This window comes from Schistocerca serialis, chromosome 9, assembly GCF_023864345.2.
Source record: "Schistocerca serialis cubense isolate TAMUIC-IGC-003099 chromosome 9, iqSchSeri2.2, whole genome shotgun sequence".
NCBI classification, from domain to species: Eukaryota; Metazoa; Arthropoda; class Insecta; order Orthoptera; family Acrididae; genus Schistocerca; species Schistocerca serialis.
The window spans coordinates 415,721,022-415,745,568 of record NC_064646.1 but is presented as its reverse complement, the minus strand read 5'-3'; the positions used below and the strand labels follow the sequence as shown (position 1 = coordinate 415,745,568).

Sequence of the window (24,547 nt, the reverse complement as noted above, 5' to 3'; positions counted from 1 at the left end):
GTTGGCTTCTACTAGTTTTTCCATTCGTCTGTAAAGAATTCGTGTTAGTATTTTGCAGCTGTGACTTATTAAGCTGATAGTTCGGTAATTTTCACATCTGTCAACACCTGCTTTCTTTGGGATTGGAATTATTATATTCTTCTTGAAGTCTGAGGGTATTTCGCCTGTTTCATACATCTTGCTCACCAGATGGTAGAGTTTTGTCAGGACTGGCTCTCCCACGGCCGTCAGTAGTTCCAATGGAATATTGTCTACTCCGGGGGCCTTGTTTCGACTCAGGTCTTTCAGTGCTCTGTCAAACTCTTCACGCAGTATCATATCTCCCATTTCATCTTCATCTACATCCTCTTCCATTTCCATAATATTGTCCTCAAGTACATCGCCCTTGTACAGACCCTCTATATACTCCCTCCACCTTTCTGCTTTCCCTTCTTTGCTTAGAACTGGGTTTCCATCTGAGCTCTTGATATTCATACAAGTGGTTCTCTTATCTCCAAAGGTCTCTTTAATTTTCCTGTAGGCGGTATCTATCTTACCCCTAGTGAGATAGGCCTCTACATCCTTACATTTGTCCTCTAGCCATCCCTGCTTAGCCATTTTGCACTTCCTGTCGATCTCATTTTTGAGACGTTTGTATTCCTTTTTGCCTGTTTCACTTACTGCATTTTTATATTTTCTCCTTTCATCAATTAAATTCAATATTTCTTCTGTTACCCAAGGATTTCTACTAGCCCTCGTCTTTTTACCTACTTGATCCTCTGCTGCCTTCACTACTTCATCCCTCAAAGCTACCCACTCTTCTTCTACTGTATTTATTTCCCCCATTCCTGTCAATTGCTCCCTTATGCTCTCCCTGAATCTCTGTACAATCTCTGGTTCTTTCAGTTTATCCAGGTCCCATCTCCTTAAATTCCCACCTTTTTGCAGTTTCTTCAGTTTTAATCTACAGGTCATAACCAATAGATTGTGGTCAGAGTCCACATCTGCCCCTGGAAATGTCTTACAATTTAAAACCTGGTTCCTAAATCTCTGTCTTACCATTATATAATCTATCTGATACCTTTTAGTATCTCCAGGGTTCTTCCATGTATACAACCTTCTTCCATGATTCTTAAACCAAGTGTTAGTTATGATTATGTTGTGCTCTGTGCAAAATTCTACCAGGCGGCTTCCTCTTTCATTTCTGTCCCCCAATCCATATTCACCTACTATGTTTCCTTCTCTCCCTTTTCCTACACTCGAATTCCAGTCACCCATGACTATTAAATTTTCGTCTCCCTTCACAATCTGAATAATTTCTTTTATTTCATCATACATTTCTTCAATTTCTTCGTCATCTGCAGAGCTAGTTGGCATATAAACTTGTACTACTGTAGTAGGTGTGGGCTTCGTATCTAACTTGGCCACAATAATGCGTTCACTATGCTGTTTGTAGTAGCTTACCCGCATTCCTATTTTCCTATTCATTATTAAACCTACTCCTGCATTACCCCTATTTGATTTTGTGTTTATAACCCTGTAGTCACCTGACCAGAAGTCTTGTTCGTCCTGCCACCGAACTTCACTAATTCCCACTATATCTAACTTCAACCTATCCATTTCCCTTTTTAAATTTTCTAACCTACCTGCCCGATTAAGGGATCTGACATTCCACGCTCCGATCCGTAGAACGCCAGTTTTTTTTCTCCTGATAATGACATCCTCTTGAGTAGTCCCCGCCCGGAGATCCGAATGGGGGACTATTTTACCTCCGGAATATTTTACCCAAGAGGACGCCATCATCATGTAATCATACAGTAAAGCTGCATGCCCTCGGGAAAAATTACGGCTGTAGTTTCCCCTTGCTTTCAGCCGTTCGCAGTACCAGCACAGCAATGCCGTTTTGGTTATTGTTACAAGGCCAGATCAGTCAATCATCCAGACTGTTGCCCTTGCAACTACTGAAAAGGCTGCTGCCCCTCTTCAGGAACCACACGTTTGTCTGGCCTCTCAACAGATACCCCTCCGTTGTGGTTGCACCTACGGTACGGCTATCTGTATCGCTGAGGCACGCAAGCCTCCCCACCAACGGCAAGGTCCATGGTTCATGGGGGGGGCAAAAAAGATAAGCAGATAGAAAAATGGAAGAAAAGCAAAGGAAAAATTCAGAAAAATTTGCACGTAAAGCATGAGAACATACAATGGTTATCAAGAGATAATGAGTGAGTGAAAATTTCTCCCCAGAAAAGTGGTCTATGTGATGCAATAAATTATTGCAAAAAAAAAAAAAAAAAAAAAAAAAAAAAAAAAAAATGGTTGGGAAAGTCATGAAAAGAGACGAAACTTTAAAAACTGGGTGAACAGAAAAGAAAGTCAGAAGAGAACATGTAAGCTACTTAGCTTGGCAATTAAAGTAATGTGAGAGATGGCAGTAAAAGTTGATCAGAAAGGTTTGGTGAAACACAAACGCACAAAAACATGAAAGAATTATGTATAAACAAGATAAGTGGAGAGTGGGAAAGAAAATAGCTGTCAAATTTGCAAATAAATCTGTGAAAGATGATCGGGAGAAGGCCTGGCAGTGTAGTGAACTGTAAATTGTTATAGGTAAATTCATAAGTAACAATGGAATTATTATGTGCAAATTTGCAAATAAAATTGGCCCCATGTACATACATGGAAATCAGTACCAGAAAAGTTGTAGGGGCAAAGTGTTGATTAATCTTGGTGATACAGATAAATAAATGAACAGATTAGACATAAGGTAGAAAACAGATGACAGTCTGAACAAGACAGATGACAACAAAGACTGGCAAGAGTGTTACATAACAAGGACCGATGACCACATGGGCTAATGTAACAACAAAAACAATCAATTTTTGACAATATAATGTAACTGGATACGCGAAAAATCTTCTCATAAAGTGGCGGCAGAACACACACATAGGAGGAGGTTATAATTAGGCTAGCTTTTGGAGTGAGTGGCTCCTTCTTCAGGCAGAAGTGTTGAAGGAGAAGGAAGAGGGCTGAAGGAAAAGGCCTGGAGAGGTCTAGGAAAATGGGTAGATTTCGGAAAAGTCACCCTGAACTGTGGGTCACGGGATTTATTGAATTGGATGAGAAGGGAACTGCACTGGATGAGATTTGAAAACCGGAGAGCTTAAAGATGGAAGACAAGTTAATATGCAAGACAGATTACTGCTAAAACATTGTGTATGAGTTAATGAGAGTAAAAAGCTAAGTGCATTGCACGTAACAGAGGTTAGAGGGGAACAGCGAAAAATAGACAGTACGAAAATGAAAGATGTAGAAAACTAAAAGGAGTGAAGGAAGGAGTGGTTAATGTGAAGGGACGCTGAGAAAGAAGAAATTAATGTAAATTAAGGCCAGATGGCTTTGTTCACTTTTGTTAGACCTTGGGGTTTTCTTCCGCTGAGTTTTGTATGGTAGGCCATCTCTGATGTACAGTCATGTAGACCTATTTGTTCGAGGGAAAAGGGATTGATGCCCTAGTAGTTTGGTCCCTTTTATCATCCATTCAACCAACAATGTGGGGTGCTGAAGTATCTACTCTACACACTTCAGCTTTGACATTAGTATACCCAGTAGCTGATTGCTGTGCTCCAGTATGGCAACAAAGTGCTCATACAAGGAAACTGGACATCCATCTGAATGAATCAGTTGGAATTTTTACAGGTATACTAAAATCTACAATGATCCCTTGGTTGCACACTGTTGGTAACATTCCACCAACTGAATTTTGATACCAAGAAGCAACCAACTGAGAACTGAAGGAGCTGCATTATCCTCACTACCCACAAGACCTATCAGTTCCTACAGTTCCTTAATGAGCCTCCTTCAGACCATGTAGTAACACACATTTCAGTGGGACATAATGGAAGAAACGAGATGACGTTTGACATTAAAGATGAGTGATGCAAGAGATGGAAAGGTGCAACAATAAAAACTCAAGGTGTTAAAGATCCATCTGCCAGCCTGCCAGAATTTGATCTGAAGAGAAGTGAGTGTACAAGGCTGAACAGGATAAGAACTGGTCATGCCAGGTGCAATGCTACGATGAACAAATGGGGACTCCAGAACTCCCCAGCCTGCAGTTGTGCAGCCCAAGAACAAACCGTTAAGCATATTACCTTTGTGTCTATATCTTTAAATGTAGAATTGCAAATTATATGTTTCTTAACATTTGCTGTTGTAATTGTAGAATAAATAAATAATGCACTCGTGTCTCATTCACAATAAAAATCAACATACAGCATCAATTTCATTCCCTAAATATGTCTGGGAAATTCATTTTCATATTTACATTGCAATCAGCTTTCAACAAATGCAGGACTTTCTCATAGTTGATTCCTTGCATAAAATAACTGGTATGTTTGATGGGGCAATGGTGTCAGCTGTTTTACACATGTTAAGTGATGATAAACCAAGATAATGTATTTTCATCTGTGGAAGGAGTTTTTGGGGTGTTGTGCAGATGGATCATCTTCAAGGGAAGTATGACTTTGTTGCATTTTAGTTGCCAACTTCTTAATTATTGAAAATGAAGGAGCAGACTCTTTCTAAACCTTTGCCTATATTGGGTAATTTTTCAGTGGCAGTAGACTGTCCAAAATGAATAATTAAATAAGGACATTGTTTTCAAGTTTATGAATCTGTGTCCAGTGCAAACAACTGCATTAAAAAGCTCTGTAAACAAAACTAATCCATAAGTAAGGATGGCTGGGTGTTGTGTGCTGTCCTTAGGTTAGTTAGGTTTAAGTAGTTCTAAGTTCTAGGGGACTGATGACCATAGCTGTTAAGTCCCATAGTGCTCAGAGCCATTTGAACCATTTGAACCATAAGTAAGGTTGGGACCTGACAGACATTATTGCATATAAGTATCAACTTGACCAAAATGAAATTTTGTTCAGACGAGGGTGGTCAGAAAATTTCTTGGCTATAGTAACTTTACACACAAGTAAGAATGTGCACAAGTTTGAACAGTTTTAATGAGAACTCAAATATGCTGTTCGATGTAAGTTCCAGAGTACAATCAATCCAGCACACACAATACAATGCACTATTTGTTCCCGAGAGCTGAGTCCAAGTAACTATGATGATTGTACAATAGTGAATGATAGAGGAAGTTCTTTGTTCTGAGTTTGCATGTCAGTGAGCCATGGTGGCACTGATCGTAAACAGTGCAGATGACGGAGAGTCAGTGTGAACCAGACATCCATCCCCAACACTATGTGCTGCTTCAAGGTATGTAGGAAGCCGATGTCCACGGCCTCAGGCATTGGAGCTCTCCAGGTGTGACACGGACAAAAGCTCTCTGTTGGCAGTACCTGGAGAGTAGTGCTGGAGTGGCCTGACGATGAGGACTCTGTCAGGGGCAGGCACTGGGAGTAAATGGTAACACAGTGCTGGATAACAGACCAGAGAGGGAGGATGTGTCTTGAGAGGTGAAGAAGGGGATGGAACACCAAGATCCAACAGGTGGAGGGGTTTGGGAATTGGTTTCCCTACCTGCAGTTGAAGTTGATTGCAATGGTGAGCCACTAGCCTGTTACCTGTCTGTGTAGTGAAGACACACCAACCCTGCTGCCCATGGACAACTGCTGGGATCCAGGGCTCCTGATGGCCAAAAGTGAGAGCCCAGACACGTCCCAGGCACATAGCACATGGCAACAGTGGTGCAAGAGCCTGGTTAAGGTTCAGCAACAGGAGCAGCAGCAAGGTGTGTGGTTGAAGCCCAAGAAGCAATTTCGCTGGGCTCTTCTCGTCAATAGAAATGTACCTGTAAGAACTAAGAAAATGTGTGAATGCTTCTTTTACCAGAATATGTCCAATCTACTTCTTCATTTGTGTTTTAAAGATCTGCATAAGACGTTCTGCCTCTCTGTTGGACTATGGATGAAATGGGGGTGCCATGACATGGTGAATGTCGTGCTGTTCACAAAATTATTGAAAGTTCGGAGGTGAAATGTGTGCCATTATCCATCACCAGAGTACAAGGATGACCTTCAAAGGAAAGGATCCAGGAGAGGACACGAAAAGTAGAGGCAATTGACAATGTTTGGGGTATGGAAGTACACATCAGCAACAGACAACTAAAATGAGTCCAAGAAGGGGCCTGCGAAATCCAGGAGGATGTGTCCCTGAGGTTTTGTTGGTGCCAGCTATGGCAAATAACATTGCTGCAGAGTGGCTTGGTGACCCGTACACTTGGGTTCAATTTCCCGGTGGTCACATGACCATAGATGTAATGAAGAGCTAGTATCTTTGTCTGTGACACCCCCTGTGGGTGTGATGACACTGCTGAAGCATGTGACACCAGAGGAATACAGGATTGACCACCCATGGCATGGCATGCTCTGTCATCATGCCTTCAATGAGAATCAATCTGTGGTACAGCATAAAATAATTATGGATGGGGTCCAATGCTCAGGCTGCTAGTTGTTCTGTCCATCCCTACCAGATATTCTGAGGCACCTGGCATAGAACATGATCCCCACTGATGATATGAGATACATATGAGCTCATAATAGGGAAGCCATCCACTGACTGCTGAGCTTCTTCATTGAGAATAAACAGTTTCCTCCTGCTCGAAGCAGGTCTCGGAACCCACAGACCGATGCGAGGGGGCATCCGTGTTGGATGCTGAGCTGTTGGATGGAAGTGAATCTCATAATTGTAATGGCTGAGGGACAGAGCCTACTGTTACAGTTTGTGGGCCATCTCATGTGGTAGACATGCAGAGGGGCTAAAAGGGAGGCAGGTGGCTTGTGGTCTGTGATGAAGTGAAACTTCACAATGTATTAGAAAAAATTATGGACCATGTAAATGATGGCAAGGGCCTCATTCTCAATTGTGAATAATTCTTCTGCACCACATTTAGCATCTAGGAGTTGAATGCTATTGACTACTCTGAACTCCCAGAATTTCAAGGAACTAGAACAGTTCCGAGCTCAAAATGTGTGATGCTTCAGAGCCAAGACAAGTTGCTTACCTGGCTGAAATGTGGGTAGGCAAGAGGATGAACAAAGACTATCTTTAAACATTATGAATGCTGCGACACATGCAGTTGTTCAGACAAACAAACTACACTTTTTCAGTACTGTATTTTATAGACTATAAGACACATCTTAATTTTTAAACTTTTTTTTTTAACTACCATTTTTTTTCTATTTTTGTTATTAGATTACAAAGCTAGATTTAAAAAAAAATCTTTGTTTATAAAACTGAACTGGCCTGTAAAAACTTGAAAGTCGTCATATGAACAGTGTTCTGGGCTTGTGATGGTGGAACGGGAAGGACACCTTCTTAACAAGCTTATGAATCCCCGTATTGTCAGATAGAGATAGGTTTCCTACAGCATTGAATATATGGCCATTTTTAAGACTGGCAGGAGTTTTAAATTGAACACTGGACATTTTTATATTAATTTTGAGTATAAGGTGCACCTGAATTTTAGAGGCAAGTTTTTGAAGAAAAAAATGCATATTATAGTCCATAAAATATGGCACTGATTTAGAGGATACACAATGGTAGTACCTCATGGAATGAATTTATGATAATAAGCACTTTGCCCAGAAAAGTTGTCATTTCGGGTTTTTGGACTGTGTAAGAGCATCAGTGGCAGCGATGTGACTGTGTGTCTACTGAATCCCCTGACGGAAAATGACATCTCCAAGATACTCAACAGAGGGATGAAAGAATTGTGATTTATTCAGACTCAGTTAAGACCCCTACCCTGAGCGTCTGAAAAAGAAGCTGAAGGTTGCGAAGATGTCCTCCGTGGAGGGACCACTGACCACAGTATCGTTCAGACATCTGATACAACAAGTAATACATTTGCGAGGTGCTCCAAGAAATGGTGAAAAAGTGTAGGAGCCCTCCCTGTGCCAAAACCCAGCTGTTTGTATTTGTATAGTCCATAGGGTGTGATGACCCAGGGACTTCTGAGATGTGTCATCAAGTGGAAGCTGCAGGTATGTCTCTGGAAGATCCACTTTTGATAAATACTTATCCCCCACCCTACCAGCTTCACCACCAATTCGTCTTGACGTGGGATGGGGTAAATATTGATCACAGCCTGTGCATTTTCACTGTAAAATCGTTGTATTGCATTTACAGAGCTTACTGGATGGTCTCTTGATGTTCACTAGCAGCATAGCTAATTGGCTCGATGAGTAGTCACATCAAAACCATGAGCCTGCCCATAGTTCTTACTTGACTTGTTTCTGAAGCGCTAGCAGCATAGGCCATGCCTGAAGAAACAAGGCTGCTAAGTGGTTTTAAAGGTGATATAAGCAGTAAAATCCTTAGTTGTGCTGAGCCCAGGCAAAAAATATCTGGAAATCTGTTGCAATGTTCATAAAGTTCTTGGTACAGCATTTGCTTGGAAACCTGATGGACCAGTTCAGAGACTGTAAATCCAAAGGCTGTGAAAGCACCCAAGTGTTTCTTGTAGCAGGTTAATGGACAGACCAAATTCTTGTACATCATGTCCGCCTTAAATTGGTCCACTATGGAGATTTGTTGCCTGTTGTAACTTGCAAGACAGTGTGTAGTGGTTGACAATAATGGTACACCAAGCTGCAGATATGTGTGAGAATTAATGAGAGAAGCCACAGTGCCAATGTAACTCGCAACTGAAGTGACTTCCTGTTGATACACATATTAATAAATAACTTGTTGAATGCTGCTAGATGGATATCAGACCCTGGACTGAGGACACTGATATTCTCAGGTTGGAAACCTAAGCTGCAGCACAAGCGGACGGAGCATTGTGGGGATTAGCCCACCATGAATGTGTTTGTGTGGATTGTAGCTTAAGTGGGTACTGCACTGCCACAATTTCTTTGTGGACCAATTGTTGGGGATCAATCTAATGACAGCATCCCTGGCCATTATATCAGCATAAGACTTTATACTGAGTGGTAACAAATTGGCACTTCTGACTGACACCCTGTAATTGCTGCACAAGCATGCTGCACAGTCACAAGCATGGCCGCGAGTGTAGAAGTGTGTAACTCTAATACTAGAAAAAGTTACAGTTATGTGCTAAAAAAGGGAGTATGCGAGAATTGTAATGTCGAAATAACAAATTTAAGAGAACGAGTTTCAGGTCTACAATTCTTAGTCAACACTTTAAGAAGCGAAATCACCATACTCAAAAATGAAAATCGGGAACTACGGTCGAAGAACAAATCAAGCGAAGTGGCACCTGACGAAAGGCACAAATCGTCCGAGTGGACAGAAGTGAGACACAAAGGTAGGACTTTAGCTGGAAAAACAAAAACGAACTTTGCAACAGCAGTTACATTTACGTATAAAAACAAATACGGTGTTCTGCAGTCCAGTGACGGTGTTAAAGACAGTGTAAATGATCCAGACCATTCAGAAGACAAAGTGCCGAAAACGAATAATCACTCTGGGAAAAATGTTGATTAACGGGGAACAACAGGTAAAAAGAACAGTGTGCTTTTTCTAACAGACAGCCATGGCAGGAATTTATCAAGTGTGTTTCGAGAAATAAATCGAGACTTAGCAGTGACCAGTGTTGTTAAACCTGGAGCGGGAACTAAACACGTTTTAGACCCTTGCATTCAAACAAAATCCACACAAGAAAATGACTTTGTCGTATGCGTAACGGGATCAAATGATGATGTGAAAAATGAAGCAGATGTCTGCGTAAAAGTGCTTAAGAACTTTCTAGAAAAAAATAAATCGAGGAATACAGTTGTTGCTACAGTGCCTCATAGGCACGATCTAATCTATAGTTCGTGCGTTAATAAAGAAATTCAAATAACGAATATTAAAATAAAGAAACTGTGCTCTGAATACGCAAATTGTGTTGTGGTCGATATAAGTAAACTGCAGCATAACCTTCACACCAGACATGGGCACCACCTAAACTATGAAGGGAAAAAGTTTGTGCGCGAACGTGTCAATGAAATAATTAAAGAAAGACTCACATGGAATAAAACAATCTACAAAAGTAGCGGTTTGAGTAACACCTGGAATGTACATCATTTTTTAGTATAAAAGCCTGTGAATTGGCGGGTAATAAACCTCCTGTTCTTGAACTAGGTGCTAAAAGCGATATTCGAATGAGTGTGTGTTCACAGACAAGATAAATCTGTTACTGTGATGCAAACGAACATTCGCTGCATTAGGAACAAAGTATTACAATTAGAACATTTTTGCAGTATTGAAAACGTTGATGTTGTTTGTATCTCAGAACATTGGCTGACAGAAGATCAAGTACAATATTTTGTTCCTCAAGGGTATGCTGTTGGAGACATTATGTGTAGAAGTGAAAGACAGAATGGAGGTGTCCTTATATTTATTAAAGATAGTATAATGTTTACTAAAATAGATGTTAGCTCTTACTGTGCAGAACTAGATGGAGAATGTAGCTGTATAAGACTAAACGTAGAGAATACTATAATTGTTAGCTTATATAGATCACCAGGAGAAGATGTAAATACATTTTTCGAAAGATTTGAGCTGCTTATGAGGAAAATACTAAAATCTAACATAAAACTAATTATCTGTGGCGATTTCAACATTGAAATGGCCAACAGTGATGAACATGTTACTAGAACGTTTTTTAATATCTTAAGATCACTAAATTTACAATGTACAAATTACACACCAACACGGGATAAGGCGTGCTTAGATAATATTATAGTAAATTTTTCTAGAGATATGTATGATGTCAGACTTGCCAGTGGAGCCCTAGCTGATCATGAACCATTGATTTTAACATTCTCCTGTGATCAGTTGTCTAAATCAGACAAATCAGTCAGAATCAAGCCTAATGCCACATGGGTAAGAGGGCAGAAAGATGAATATATTAATTTATTTATTGACAGAATATCTGATGTTAACTGGGACTTTATATACAACACACAACCTGGGAAGGGTGCTGGTGAAATGGTGTTTAACAACTTCCTGGAAATACTCATAGAGTTATGGTACTCTTGCTCACCATTAATCAAAAGTAGCCCTAAGCATAAACAGAAAAACAAACAGCTAAAATGGTATACAGATGAGCTAGCTCTCACTAGGGAGGAGATGCTCAGACTGTGCAGAATATATAAAAATTCTTGTAAACAAGGACTTGGCCAAAAAACAAGCATGTGAACATTACATTGAAAGTGCTCCCAACAAATGTAAAGCAGCATGGGATATCATCAACCAATATAATTCGCAAACCCATACACAAGATGCAATGCTGGTCCCAGAAGAAGTAAATAATTACTTCCTGACCTCAGTGAGCGAGCTGAAAAACAAAATCAAGCAAAATGGCACTTGTGCACTAGATCATCTTGGTGCTGTGCCCCATAGGATGTATACTTTCCACTGGAATGTTGTCACCCCAGAGGATATTGTAAAAGCTGTGGCAAGGTTCACCAACTCCAAAAGTATGGACTGTTATTGGTTTTCTAACTATGTAATGAAAAAAAATAATACACCTTATCTGTCAACCTCTTTCTTTCATTTTTAATATGTGTTTAGAATCTGGAGTTTTCCCAGATGCACTCAAAACTGCTAAAGTGATACCAGTCTTTAAAAAGGGAGATAAGCATCTGCCCCAAAACTATCGACCAGTTTCTATTGTCCCAATTTTCTCTAAAGTTTTTGAATATGTAACGTACAGTCAACTAAATAACTATTTTGACAAGCATGATCTCCTCTCCAACAGACAGTTTGCATACCAACATGGTAAAAATACCACTACTGCTGTCACTGAAGTTGTTAACCAGGTGTTAACTGCATTCGAAAATAAGGATCTAGTATCAGTCGTACTCTGTGATCTTAGCAAAGCCTTCGACTGCATACCATCTAACACCCTACTTGCAAAACTGGAATTTTATGGCATACACAAACCATCTTTGGATGTAATCGAATCATACTTACGTAACCGGAGACAGTTTGTATCAATTAAAAATAGATGTTCCTCACTGAAGGAAGTTCAGATTGGAGTGCCTCAGGGCTCAGTCCTAGGTCCTTTTCTGTTCATCATTGCAATTAATGACTTACCTTACCATGTAGGAGCAAATTCAATTGTGTATTATGCAGATGATACAACATTGCTCAATACACACCATAACACAACAGAACTGCATCAGGCAACACAGGAAAAACTAGAACTAGTAATGGATTGGTTTTCTTCTAATGAACTCCTGTGTAATCCTGATAAAACACAAGAACTAATTAAGGGTTTAACTACAGCTGTTGAAAGCAAATCAATAAAATTGTTAGGATTCCACATTGATTCAAAATTAAACTGGGAGGAACACATTAGCCATATCTGCATGAGAATAGCAAGAGTGTGTTATCTCATCTGGAGACTGACAGATGTAGTCACTGATGAGTATCTAAAGGTGGTATATTTTGGCCTCTTTCAGTCACACATTTCCTATGGGATATTGTTATGGGGACATTCTTGCTTTGTCAGTGAAATTCTGAAAATTCAAAAAAAAGTAATCAGAATAATGAGCAAAGCTAAGCCCAAGGAACACTGCCGCCCCCTCTTTATCAAGCACATGATATTAACTGTTGTGAATCCATACATCTACACAGCACTGCTTTATGTCAAAAGCAACTTAAATGAGTTAGAGACCAGAGAGAACATACATCCCCACAACACCAGAGGCAAACTGGACTTTGACATACCAAGACACAGACTCACAAAGACTGCAAACTCACACAAAATAATGAGTTTAAAACTCTTCAATAAACTTCCAGCATCTGCTCGGTCACTGACCAGTAATATTTTCAAATGTAAGGTTTATGACTGGTTACTCAAACACCCATTTTATAAGATAACAGAATATTTTGAAATAATCATTGACATTAGTATATAAGAATATTCCTAAAAGAAAAGGAATTAAATTGTAAAAACTTTACTGTAAAGTTATTGTTAATTGTATATTTAATGTTCAGACCTATTCCACTGTAAGTGGTCAATGGTGAATAAACTGAATACTGAATACACTTTGTCTGCTGAGGTTACTTCCTACCTTGGTAGAACATAGTATATGAAAAAATTCTATACCAGCATTTTGGAGTAGTTGTACATGCTCTAGTGGGACTACACCTGTGTTGAGGCTCTCATCACTGTTCATTAGAGACTACTGTGTAATGAAGGAGGTAGGCTTTGCAGAGAATAATATCGGTTGGCTGTGTGGTGCCCTCTATGTGACCTATGTAATACATAAAGCAATTATGGTCTCTAACAAAATATAAAATTTGCATAAGAATAAAATAAAATAAAATAAAATAATTACTTATTGCTCCTGCATATGTCTTTTAGAGGCACGGGATTGTGCTGCATGCACTTCATTATTGACACTTCCAAATAATGCGATAGGCATAAGTATGTACCATTTTTTTCTCTTTTAATTTTTAAAAATATCTTTTAAACTTTGTGTCCCTAATTGTAATATTATTATCTGACTTCTACTAATTTATGTTGTATTTTCTTGTACAGCCGTCTGAAGAAGGCACTAACTGCCTGAAACTGGTCTAGAAATTAAATTTCTTTTATGTAGCTGGTTGCTTATTATTTCATTATATAATAAAGTAAAATAAAATTCAAGTAAAATTACAGACTTTGCTGTACTGACTTACTGCCATATTTAGTAGTTAACATTAGAATATATAAAAATTTCAGATTCACTCCTTGTGAGCTAATTAATTTGTTAATCTTTAAAAGCATAACTAAAATCAGTTTCATAAAATTTTTCGTAGAAGTTACTATAGGTAGGAGGAACACGATGTATGCTGTGATTTTGAATTGATTTGAATATTGTTCTTTTATACATATGTTAATGATAGTGATGAGGTATGTGGCTTCTATTACTTATTGAATAGTTCATAGATCATGCCAAATATCACCAAGCTAGATCATTATTCATTGGTATGATTTGCCACCCCCCCCACCCCCCCCATGAACCATGGACCTTGCCGTTGGTGGGGAAGCTTGCGTGCCTCAGCGATACAGATATCCGTACCGTAGGTGCAACCACAACGGAGGGGTATCTATTGAGAGGCCAGACAAACGTGTGGTTCCTGAAGAGGGGCAGCAGCCTTTTCAGTAGTTGCAGGGGCAACAGTGTGGATGATTAACTGATCTGGCCATGTAATACGAACCAAAACGGCCTTGCTGTGCTGGTACTGTGAACGGTTGAAAGCAAGGGGAAACTACAGCCGTTATTTTTCCCGAGGGCATGCAGCTCTACTGTATGGTTAATGATGATGCCGTCCTCATGGGTAAAATATTCCGGAGGTAAAATAGTCCCCCATTCGGATCTCCGGGCGGGGACTACTCACGAGGACGTCGTTATGAGGCGAAAGAAAACTGGCGTTCCACGGATCATAGCGTGGAATGTCAGATCCCTTAATCGGGCAGGTAGGTTAGAAAATTTAAAAAGGGAAATGGATAGGTTAAAGTTCGATATAGTGGGAATTAGTGAAGTTCGGTGGCAGGAGGAACAAGACTTTTGGTCAGGTGAATACAGGGTTATAAATACAAAGTCAAATAGGGGTAATGCAGGAGTAGGTTTAATAATGAATAAAAAAAAAGGAATGCGGGTAAGCTATTACAAACAGCATAGTGAACGCATTATTGTGGCCAAGATAGACACGAAGCCCACGCCTACTACAGTAGTACAAGTTTATATGCCAACTAGCTCTGCAGATAACGAAGAAATTGATGAAATGTATGATGAAATAAAAGTAATTATTCAGATAGTGAAGGGAGACGAAAATTTGATAGTCATGGGTGACTGGAATTCGGTAGTAGGAAAAGGGAGAGAAGGAAACGTAGTAGGTGAATATGGATTGGGGCTAAGAAATGAAAGAGGAAGCTGCCTAGTAGAATTTTACACAGAGCACAACTTAATCATAGCTAACACTTGGTTCAAGAATCATAAAAGGAGGTTGTATACATAGAAGAAGCCTGGAGACACTAGAAGGTATCAGATAGATTATATAATGGTAAGACAGAGATTTAGGAACCAGGTTTTAAATTGTAAGACATTTTCAGGCGCAGATGTGGACTCTGACCACAATCTATTGGTTATGAACTGTAGATTAAAACTGAAGAAACTGCAAAAAGGTGGGAATTTAAGGAGATGGGACCTGGATAAACTGGCTAAACCAGAGGTTGTACAGAGTTTCAGGGAGAGCATAAGGGAACAATTGACAGGAATGGGGGAAAGAAATACAGTAGACGAAGAATGGGTAGCTTTGAGGGATGAAGTAGTGAAGGCAGCAGAGGATCAAGTAGGTAAAAAGACGAGGGCTAGTAGAAATCCTTGGGTAACAGAAGAAATATTGAATTTAATTGATGAAAGGAGAAAATATAAAAATGCAATAAATGAAGCAGGCAAAAAAGAATACAAACGTCTCAAAAATGAGATTGACAGGAAGTGCAAAATGGCTAAGCAAGGATGGCTAGAGGACAAATGTAAGGATGTAGAGACTTATCTCACTAGGGGTAAGATAGATACTGCCTACAGGAAAATTAAAGAGACCTTTGGAGAAAAGAGAACCACTTTTTTGAATATCAAGAACTCAGATGGAAACCCAGTTCTAAGCAAAGAAGGGAAAGCAGAAAGGTGGAAGGAGTATATAGAGGGTCTATACAAGGGCGATGTATTTGAGGACAATATTATGGAAATGGAAGAAGATGTAGATGAAGATGAAATGGGAGCTGTGATACTGCGTGAAGATTTTGACAGACAACTGAAAGACCTGAGTCGAAACAAGGCCCCGGGAGTAGATAACATTCCATTAGAACTACTGACAGCCTTGGGAGAGCCAGTCCTGACAAAACTCTACCATCTGGTGAGAAAGATGTATGAGACAGGCAAAATTCCCTCAGACTTCAAGAAGAATATAATAATTCCAATCCCAAAGAAAGCAGGTGTTGACAGATGTGAAAATTACCAAACTATCAGTTTAATAAGTCACTGCTGCAAAATACTAACGCGAATTCTTTACCGACGAATGGAAAAACTAGTAGAAGCCGACCTCGGGGAAGATCAGTTTGGATTCTGTAGAAATGTTGGAACACGTGAGGCAATACTGACCCTACGACTTATCTTGGAAGCTAGATTAAGGAAAGGCAAACCTACGTTTCTAGCATTTGTAGACTTAGAGAAAGCTTTTGACAATGTTGACTGGAATACTCTCTTTCAGATTCTGAAGTTGGCAGGGGTAAAATACAGGGAACGAAAGGCTATTTACAATTGTACAGAAACCAAATGGCAGTTATAAGAGTTGAGGGGCATGAAAGGGAAGCAGTTGTTGGGAAGGGAGTGAGACAGGGTTGTAGCCTCTCCCCAATGTTATTCAATCTGTATATTGAGCAAGCAGTAAAGGAAACAAAAGAAAAATTCGGAGTAGGTATCAAAATCCATGGAGAAGAAATAAAAACTTTGAGGTTCGCCGATGACATTGTAATTCTGTCAGAGACAGCAAAGGACTTGGAAGAGCATTTGAACGGAATGGATAGCGTCTTGAAAGGAGGATATAAGATGAACATCAACAAAAGCTAAATGAGGATAATGGAATGTAGTCGAATTAAGTTGGGAGATGCTGAGGGTATTAGATTAGGAAATGAGGCACTTAGAGTAGTAAAGGAGTTTTGCTATTTGGGGAGCAAAATAACTGATGATGGCCGAAGTAGAGAGGATATAAAATGTAGTTTGGCAATGGCAAGGAAAGCGTTTCTGAAGAAGAGAAATTTGTTAACATTGAGTATAGATTTAAATGTCAGGAAGTCATTTCTGAAAGTATTTGTATGGAGTGTAGCCATGTATGGAAGTGAAACATGGACAATAAATAGTTTGGACAAGAAGAGAATAGAAGCTTTCAAAATGTGGTGCTACAGAAGAATGCTGAAGATTAGATGGGTAGATCACATAACTAATGAGGAGGTATTGAATAGGATTGGGGAGAAGAGAAGTTTGTGGCACAACTTGACTAGAAGAAGGGATTGATTGGTAGGACATGTTCTGAGGCATCAAGGGATCACCAATTTAGCATTGGAGGGCAGTGTGGAGGGTAAAAATCGTAGAGGGAGACCAAGAGATGAATACACCAAGCAGATTCAGAAGGATGTAGGTTGCAGTAGGTACTGGGAGATGATGAAGCTTGCACAGGATAGAGTAGCATGGAGAGCTGCATCAAACCAGTCTCCGGGCTGAAGACCACAACAACAACAAATGATTTGCCAGTGTGTAACATATGTGGAAAGTATTGTTCTCTGTGCCCCTCCATGCAGATTTTTAATTATAAGTTCAATAAAAATAAGATACTGAATTGCTGTTATTAATGTACAGGCATCTAAACCAATACTGCTTGAAAAAATTACTTAGGTTCAATATTATAACCATCATACTCATACAGTATTATGCCAATGGCTGCTACATATTGGCAAGATCTGCTACATTTCACAAAAAGAAAACTGTAGTCATTCACGCAATACACACCCACAGTGAGAGATGTTGTGGTGTAATTACATTACAGGCCCGTGTTTATTGAGGGTGATGAGTGAGGACATCTTCTCAAAGTGAACAATACTTATTTGTTTCTCTCATTTCTCAGTTTTGTGACCACAGTAGGTCAACACGGCAGTTACATATTTACAGCTTCACCCAGATGGTAGAGCGTGCCACACTGCTGTCAAAATCATCACTCTTACATGAAAGATTGCAGACTGTTTCATTTCACTTCTTGGTGACCAAAACTGGCCAGTTTGTCCCTGCAGCTTATCAACATTTTTTTAAATCAAAAGTTTATTTTTCATTTTTGGAAAAGCATGGTTTAGCACACAGCTGTGTTACAATTAATTAAACAACTAGTTTTGGTTAGAAATGGATTTCTAGATATAATGTGACATCATTACTCAGATGCATGACAGATCAGAACTGCTAACCAGCACTGTACCAAAAACCAACAGGTGAATTCCACCTATAACACCGGTGTGCATGTGGCACACAGTAGGTAATTCTACACATTCTAGGTACAAAATATGCACATTAATATTGATGTTATGAATACAACAAAAAATATGTGTTTTGCTTGCAGCTATTGTCTTTTGATCTTTTGCATCAGTCCTTATTCATTATTCTTCAGGCATCTGAAACTATGTATGTTTTTATATTTCACTCTTCCTGTATTTTGAGAAGTCAGTTTTACTAATTCTTGTGATTTTGTTTGATGTCAGAACTGAATTTGATTATGATACTGGGTGTTTTAAAGAATGGTTTATGCAAAATAACTTTAGGTAAATTTCAGAAAGGGTCCTTTGATAAGATGGAAAAGCCTGTACATTTTCCCTTTTTTATCTTGGCCAACTGCTTTGCCCCTGATTAATTCAGTGAAAATGGGACATTTATGTGTAACTTCCCTTTTGTTTATTCTCTTTCAGTTTCATTTTTGTAAATATTTCAGTCATCCTTATGCAATAAATTTCGGCGAATTTGCTTGTATTTGTAGGAACACAATGTTCGTGTAATGCTGGTGTTCATGGTAGGTGTTTACTGCCTTGGGGACATCTAGTGTGTGTGATTTTAACTATGATGTAAGGCATGTTTTTATGTCTAATATTTTGTGTCCTGCTGTGGGAGGCATCCTAAGGGACTGTACGAACAAACAGGTAGGTTCTCTAACATTTACTTGACCAAAAAGTGAATACTTGAGGCACTTTGCTGCTACAGATAGTTCAAAGAGCTGAAATTTTGTTTATAGCCTTTCAATTCTTGTGTTCGCAATGGAACACTCAGTTTGCTGTGCGAGAGCAAAGTGGGTTGTTGTTGTTGTTGTTGTGGTCTTCAGTCCTGAGACTGGTTTGATGCAGCTCTCCATGCTACTCTATCCTGTGCAAGCTTTTTCATCTCCCAGTACCTACTGCAACCTACATCCTTCTGAATCTGCTTAGTGTATTCATCTCTTGGTCTCCCTCTACGATTTTTACCCTCCACGCTGCCCTCCAATACTAAATTGGTGATCCCTTGATGCCTCAGAACATGTCCTACCAACCGATCCCTTCTTCTGGTCAAGTTGTGCCACAAACTTCTCTTCTCCCCAATCCTATTCAATAATTCCTCATTAGTTATGTGATCTACCCATCTAATCTTCAGCATTCTCCTGTAGCACCACATTTCGAAAGCTTCTATTCTCTTCTTGTCCAAACTATTTATCGTCCATGTTTCACTTCCATACATGGCTACACTCCATACAAATACTTTCAGAAATGGCTTCCTGACACTTAAATCAATACTGGATGTTAACAAATTTCTCTTCTTCAGAAACGCTTTCCTTGCCATTGCCAGCCTACATTTTATATCCTCTCTACTTCGACCATCATCAGTTATTTTGCTCCCCAAATAGCAAAACTCCTTTACTACTTTAAGTGCCTCATTTCCTAATCTAATTCCCTCAGCATCACCCGACTTAATTAGACTACATTCCATTATCCTTGTTTTGCTTTTGTTGATGTTCATCTTATATCCTCCTTTCAAGACACTGTCCATTCCATTCAACTGCTCTTCCAAGTCCTTAACTGTCTCTGACAGAATTACAATGTCATCGGCGAACCTCAAAGTTTTTATTTCTTCTCCATGAATTTTAATACCTACTCTGAATTTTTCTTTTGTTTCCTTTACTGCTTGCTCAATATACAGATTGAACAACATCGGGGAGAGGCTACAACCCTGTCTTACTCCCTTCCCAACCACTGCTTCCCTTTCATGTCCCTCGACTCTTATAACTGCCATCTGGTTTCTGTACAAATTGTAAATAGCCTTTCGCTCCCTGTATTTTACCCCTGCCACCTTTAGAATTTGAAAGAGAGTATTCCAGTCAACATTGTCAAAAGCTTTCTCTAAGTCTACAAATGCTAGAAACGTAGGTTTGCCTTTCCTTAATCTTTCTTCTAAGATAAGTCGTAAGGTCAGTATTGCTGAAATTTTGTTTATAGCCTTTCAATTCTTGTGTTCGCAATGGAACACTCAAAGTTTGCTGTGCGAGAGCAAAGTGGGTGCTGGAGCTTATTCACCACTTAATTTAGAACTGTTGATTTTATTTAATTCTAAAGCCAACACCTTGTCCAATTTAAGGCCTAATTATTTTCTTTTAAAGGCAGTCTCTTCTTTATGAATTGTCCCAGTGGATAATGCAATCTGCTGATTCATATGCATTTGCCAGACAAAAGTTGCTCACAAGTTCTTTGAGTTTGGTGTTAATATTGGTTTAGTTGGTTTTGGTAGCATGTTGAAGGAATAAATGTTGAACCTAATCCACTGTTCCTGCAGCCTCTGCAGGTGTCTCCTGCAGCAGGAGACAAAGCATTAGACAGAAAATATGCCGTAGACCACAACTAAAGTCTCAAAAACCAGTGACACCAAAGAAATAACAATGATGTCCATAGTGAAGTAAAGCATATCAAGGAAAATGTTTAGCTGTTATGCATGAACTTTCTAACCTCACTGTTATGTTATTGTAATTTGTCATCCAGTGCGAGCTTTAGTTTTGTTTGACCTGTTACACATAAAAAACAACTTCTTTAATGTCCATGGTATTTGCAAAATCTTTCATGCTATAATATTTCCAATCATTTTAATGTGAGTGTAATAAGGAGACTCTTCTACTGAAATTACTGTTTCACATCACCTAAACTTTCTTTTGGTTACTTTATTAAAATATGACAAAATTTCAGAATACAAAACATTTGTCTGTTACTAAACATCATTTACACATTTTTACCATGAAGGAAAATGTGCAGCAATCCATCTTAAAACAGAACTACACCCTTATTCATGTATTCTGTTGTACATGCTGTGAGATCCATTTCTGTCAAACTCTTCTGATGCAGTAAAAGTTGATGGACTCAGACAGATTCTCCTTAATTACTCATTACAGTAATTATTAGTAACTCTAATGCAACAGCTTATGGACAATAATCTTCACTGTTTATTCAACAACTCACACTCATTGCTTGTTACAAGCAAGCTTTTAACATGAACATACAAAAGAGCATTAATGCTGTTGACATTCTCGTCCTACAGACATGTCTCATCAGTATTTCTTGGAGCAATGTACGGTGTAGATGTCTGTCTGCTTCAATTGTGGGTGACGTCAGGTGCAGCTTGACTAAACTCGGTGCTGCACAAAAGCCCAAAAGGAATATCTCAAACAGGCAAACAACAATGACATCAACAGCACAAGAAAAAATAATCTAAAGAAACTATGATCCCAACTAGGCATAACTTCGATCCTCAAGCTCCTCTTCTCACTAACTCAAAACTCGTCACACTTTTTCATTTATATGTTGCTACAGTACGTGATTTTCCCACCAGACCACTACCTCCATCAGAGTTATTACTTATAAAATCTTCGTAAATCTTGTACCCTCACAAATGTGTTGTTATCCTATGTGTAAAGAACAAAGAATTCTTTAACTGTAGCGCTTTTTATAAAAATATCAAAATGCCACTATTAATAATATTGAAGATGTACAGTTAGTTTTTAAGATATAAAGCTTAATCTAGTATTAAGTTGTGTGCTTCATATGAGATGACTGAAACTGTTGCATTAAGTCCTGAATCATTGTGTTAAAAGAGGACAGAGGGATTTGATTTACCTCCAATGTATAATGTATCCTTCAAGCCTCCATGATCTAGTGCTTAGTGTTGCCATCTAGTAAGGCCTAGGTTCTGTGTTCTATTCAAGATGACCACCATTGATAAGTGAAGAATAAGAGTGTATCTTAAAACATGTAAAACAACAGAATAAATCTAGTGTTGAGTTGAGTTTTCATGGTTTGTTTTCTGTGCACTTTATGCCAGTGCAGAATATGACAGATAATTGCATTTTGTCATCATATCACAAGCGAACATAAGATAAATGTGATTTCTTGTGATGAATAACTGCATAATTTGTATCCTGAGCACAGTTATGTATCTCTGATGGCACTGAGTGGATACAAAGAGCCTTAATGCTGTTGGGGCACAGGTAGAGGTAGCTTGTGTAAGTATAAATTAAATGCAGTGAAATTACAGAAATGAAAAGTTGAAATGGACTTACCATTTATTTATAATGAAAAATTCGTGACCCCCTGCAACATCAATACACAGCTGTGCACAACTAAGCATATTCAGATACACTTGATGTCAAGTTTGGGTATTGTTGGCTGTAACTTCACGTTTGATGTCTTTCATTTTCTGTATTGTGTGTGGATTTGTTTCATAGACCTTGCTCTTCAAGTGTCCCCACAGGAAGAAATCACATTGTTAGATCTGGTGAATGTGGTGGCCATAAATGTTTGCTGACAATTTGTTCCCCAGTGAAGACATTGTGGACTTGTTCCATGGTTACATTAGATGCAGGCGTGTTGCTGGAAGAAGCAGTATTGTCTTTCATATTCAATAAGCTGAGCACAAAAGTACCGAAAATTTCCATACATGCAATCGTGTTGAGGATAGACTCAGAAAATATCGGTCCAAATGATGCACATTTCTGTTACATCATACCAAACACTGATTTTTTGATCATGGAGTGATTGCTGACACACAGTGGTAGGATTCTCCATTGCCTAGTACCTCGGGTTCTGTGAATTCGAGACTGGAAAGATGAAACCATTCTTTGTCACTCATGATGTAATGGAAAAGTCTAACAGACATCATTGATGATATTAAAACATGATACACAGTAATCTACATGTTTCTGACTGTCCTCCTGCAACTGCTAAAGAACTGTCACACGATATGGCTTCAAATTAAGACTTTTCCATATCTGTTGGAAACTACTCCTAATTACATGCACCTGTTGGGACAGTTTATGTGTAGACTTCTTTGGGCTCTAAGTAATCCTTCTGTGAATGTCTGCAATATTTTCTGTGAAGGAATTCTTTGTCATTTTACATTTTGCACAGATCCATAGGTGCTCCAATTTTTATACAGGCTCTGTATTGCTTGCTTTGCTGGTAGTCCCACTATCTGGGTATTTGACCACGAAAATTTTGTCAGTTTCCTTAATTGAATTTGTTTTCCCATTTGGTTCCACAGTTTCAATTCTCTATTCTATTGAGAGTGTCACTTTGCAGACCACAAAGAGAAATGTCTAACTTCATCGATGAAATAAACTGAAATGCTGACAGAAGAATGTTAATAATCAATTATTACATTAAACTGTCCACTGTTGTAACTATTTACTCTATTTCAGAAATCAAAATATTGCATTCAAATTCAAAGGGGACGTGGGCTACTTTTAATTGCACTGCCCTGTAGTGTAGAATGCTTGATTAACTTGGATTCTCTTCAAAGTCAAGTATATCAATGTGCATATTTTATGTTCTTAGATGTTGATTAACATGAATAACATTTATGTTGTGAATTCTTCATTCTAGGACTGAAGATGAAATTGGAGAAGACAACTTGAAAAATGTTGAGGTTCCACCAGACCTGAGTGAAAAGTTTCAGAAGATGGATGAAGATTTTATTAAAGATTGATTTCATTTGATGAAATGTGTTGGACTTTGCTTCAGTCCTCTGAGGTGATTGGGTTGCATGTGCACTGTAGTGCACTCAGCAGTGAGATGTGCTGTAACAACACCACTAATTATTCATCATGAAAGAACAGTTTTAAACAAATTTTATTTTGTATTGAGTTGTGAAATTGTGATACAATAAAATTTATTTACATGTTTTAATAAAGTCTTTATTTTTTAAAACTTATTGTACTCTGTTTGTCACCATTTCTGCTATTTATTGAAATATCAGGTATTTGGTAGAGGGTGTTATAGACATTGCTGGAGGTATAGTGCTTGCAATGTGTTGAGTTTATAGGCTTCATTTGTTGATAACCATAAAAAAGTGATTTTTTGTATATTTATCTGAGTTGATGATTTATGTTTCATACAGATTAATGAAGAGACTCCCACGATGAAAAATAAGCAGCAAAGAGCTTAGCACTGTGCTTTCTGAGAAGATGGATGTCACCTTATTTTGTTAACATCTATTGCACACAGTCATACTCATCTTATGTTGGGCTTTTAATAGTGTTAGGTGTTGGAAATGGGCTATGAATAAGAGATGATTTTAGAAAGAGAGAGAGAGAGAGAGAGAGAGAGAGAGAGAGAGAGAGAGAGAGAGAGAGGGGGGGGGGGGGGGGATGCACAGGTATATCCTTTCACGAAGATCATCATTTGTGGAAGATTAGAATTTTTGGTACCTCTGCTTATCAGCAATAAAAAGGACATGAAATATTAGTGTGAATTTTTCAGCAAACAGGTCTGTGATAGTGCCAACTATTTATATATTTTTCGCCATGAAATCAGATCACTGCTCTAGAATTTTCAAATGTGGATATTTACCAAAATTTCATTTAATTCTGTCAAAATAACTATCACCTGAAACATATCAAGGTCGAATAGTTCCACTGGCTTTAAATATGTGTCACGCACAAAGCCACAGTCAGTACAATCACAGTCAATCAGTTTTTTCACTCAGTCAGGACATGAATGTTCAATACATGAACT

General features: G+C 38.7%; 1 protein-coding gene across 1 annotated transcript in view; it reads left to right on the top strand.

The window, feature by feature from the left end:
• Positions 1-23,740, top strand: part of LOC126418626 (protein HGH1 homolog) — an 81,455-nt gene extending 57,715 nt beyond the window's left edge. The window contains exon 7 of the mRNA XM_050085471.1: positions 23,417-23,740. Within this exon, the coding sequence (XP_049941428.1) occupies positions 23,417-23,519 (103 nt within the window). The 3' untranslated portion in view covers positions 23,520-23,740. The remainder of the gene's footprint in view (positions 1-23,416) is intronic.
• The last annotated feature ends 807 nt before the right edge of the window (positions 23,741-24,547 follow it).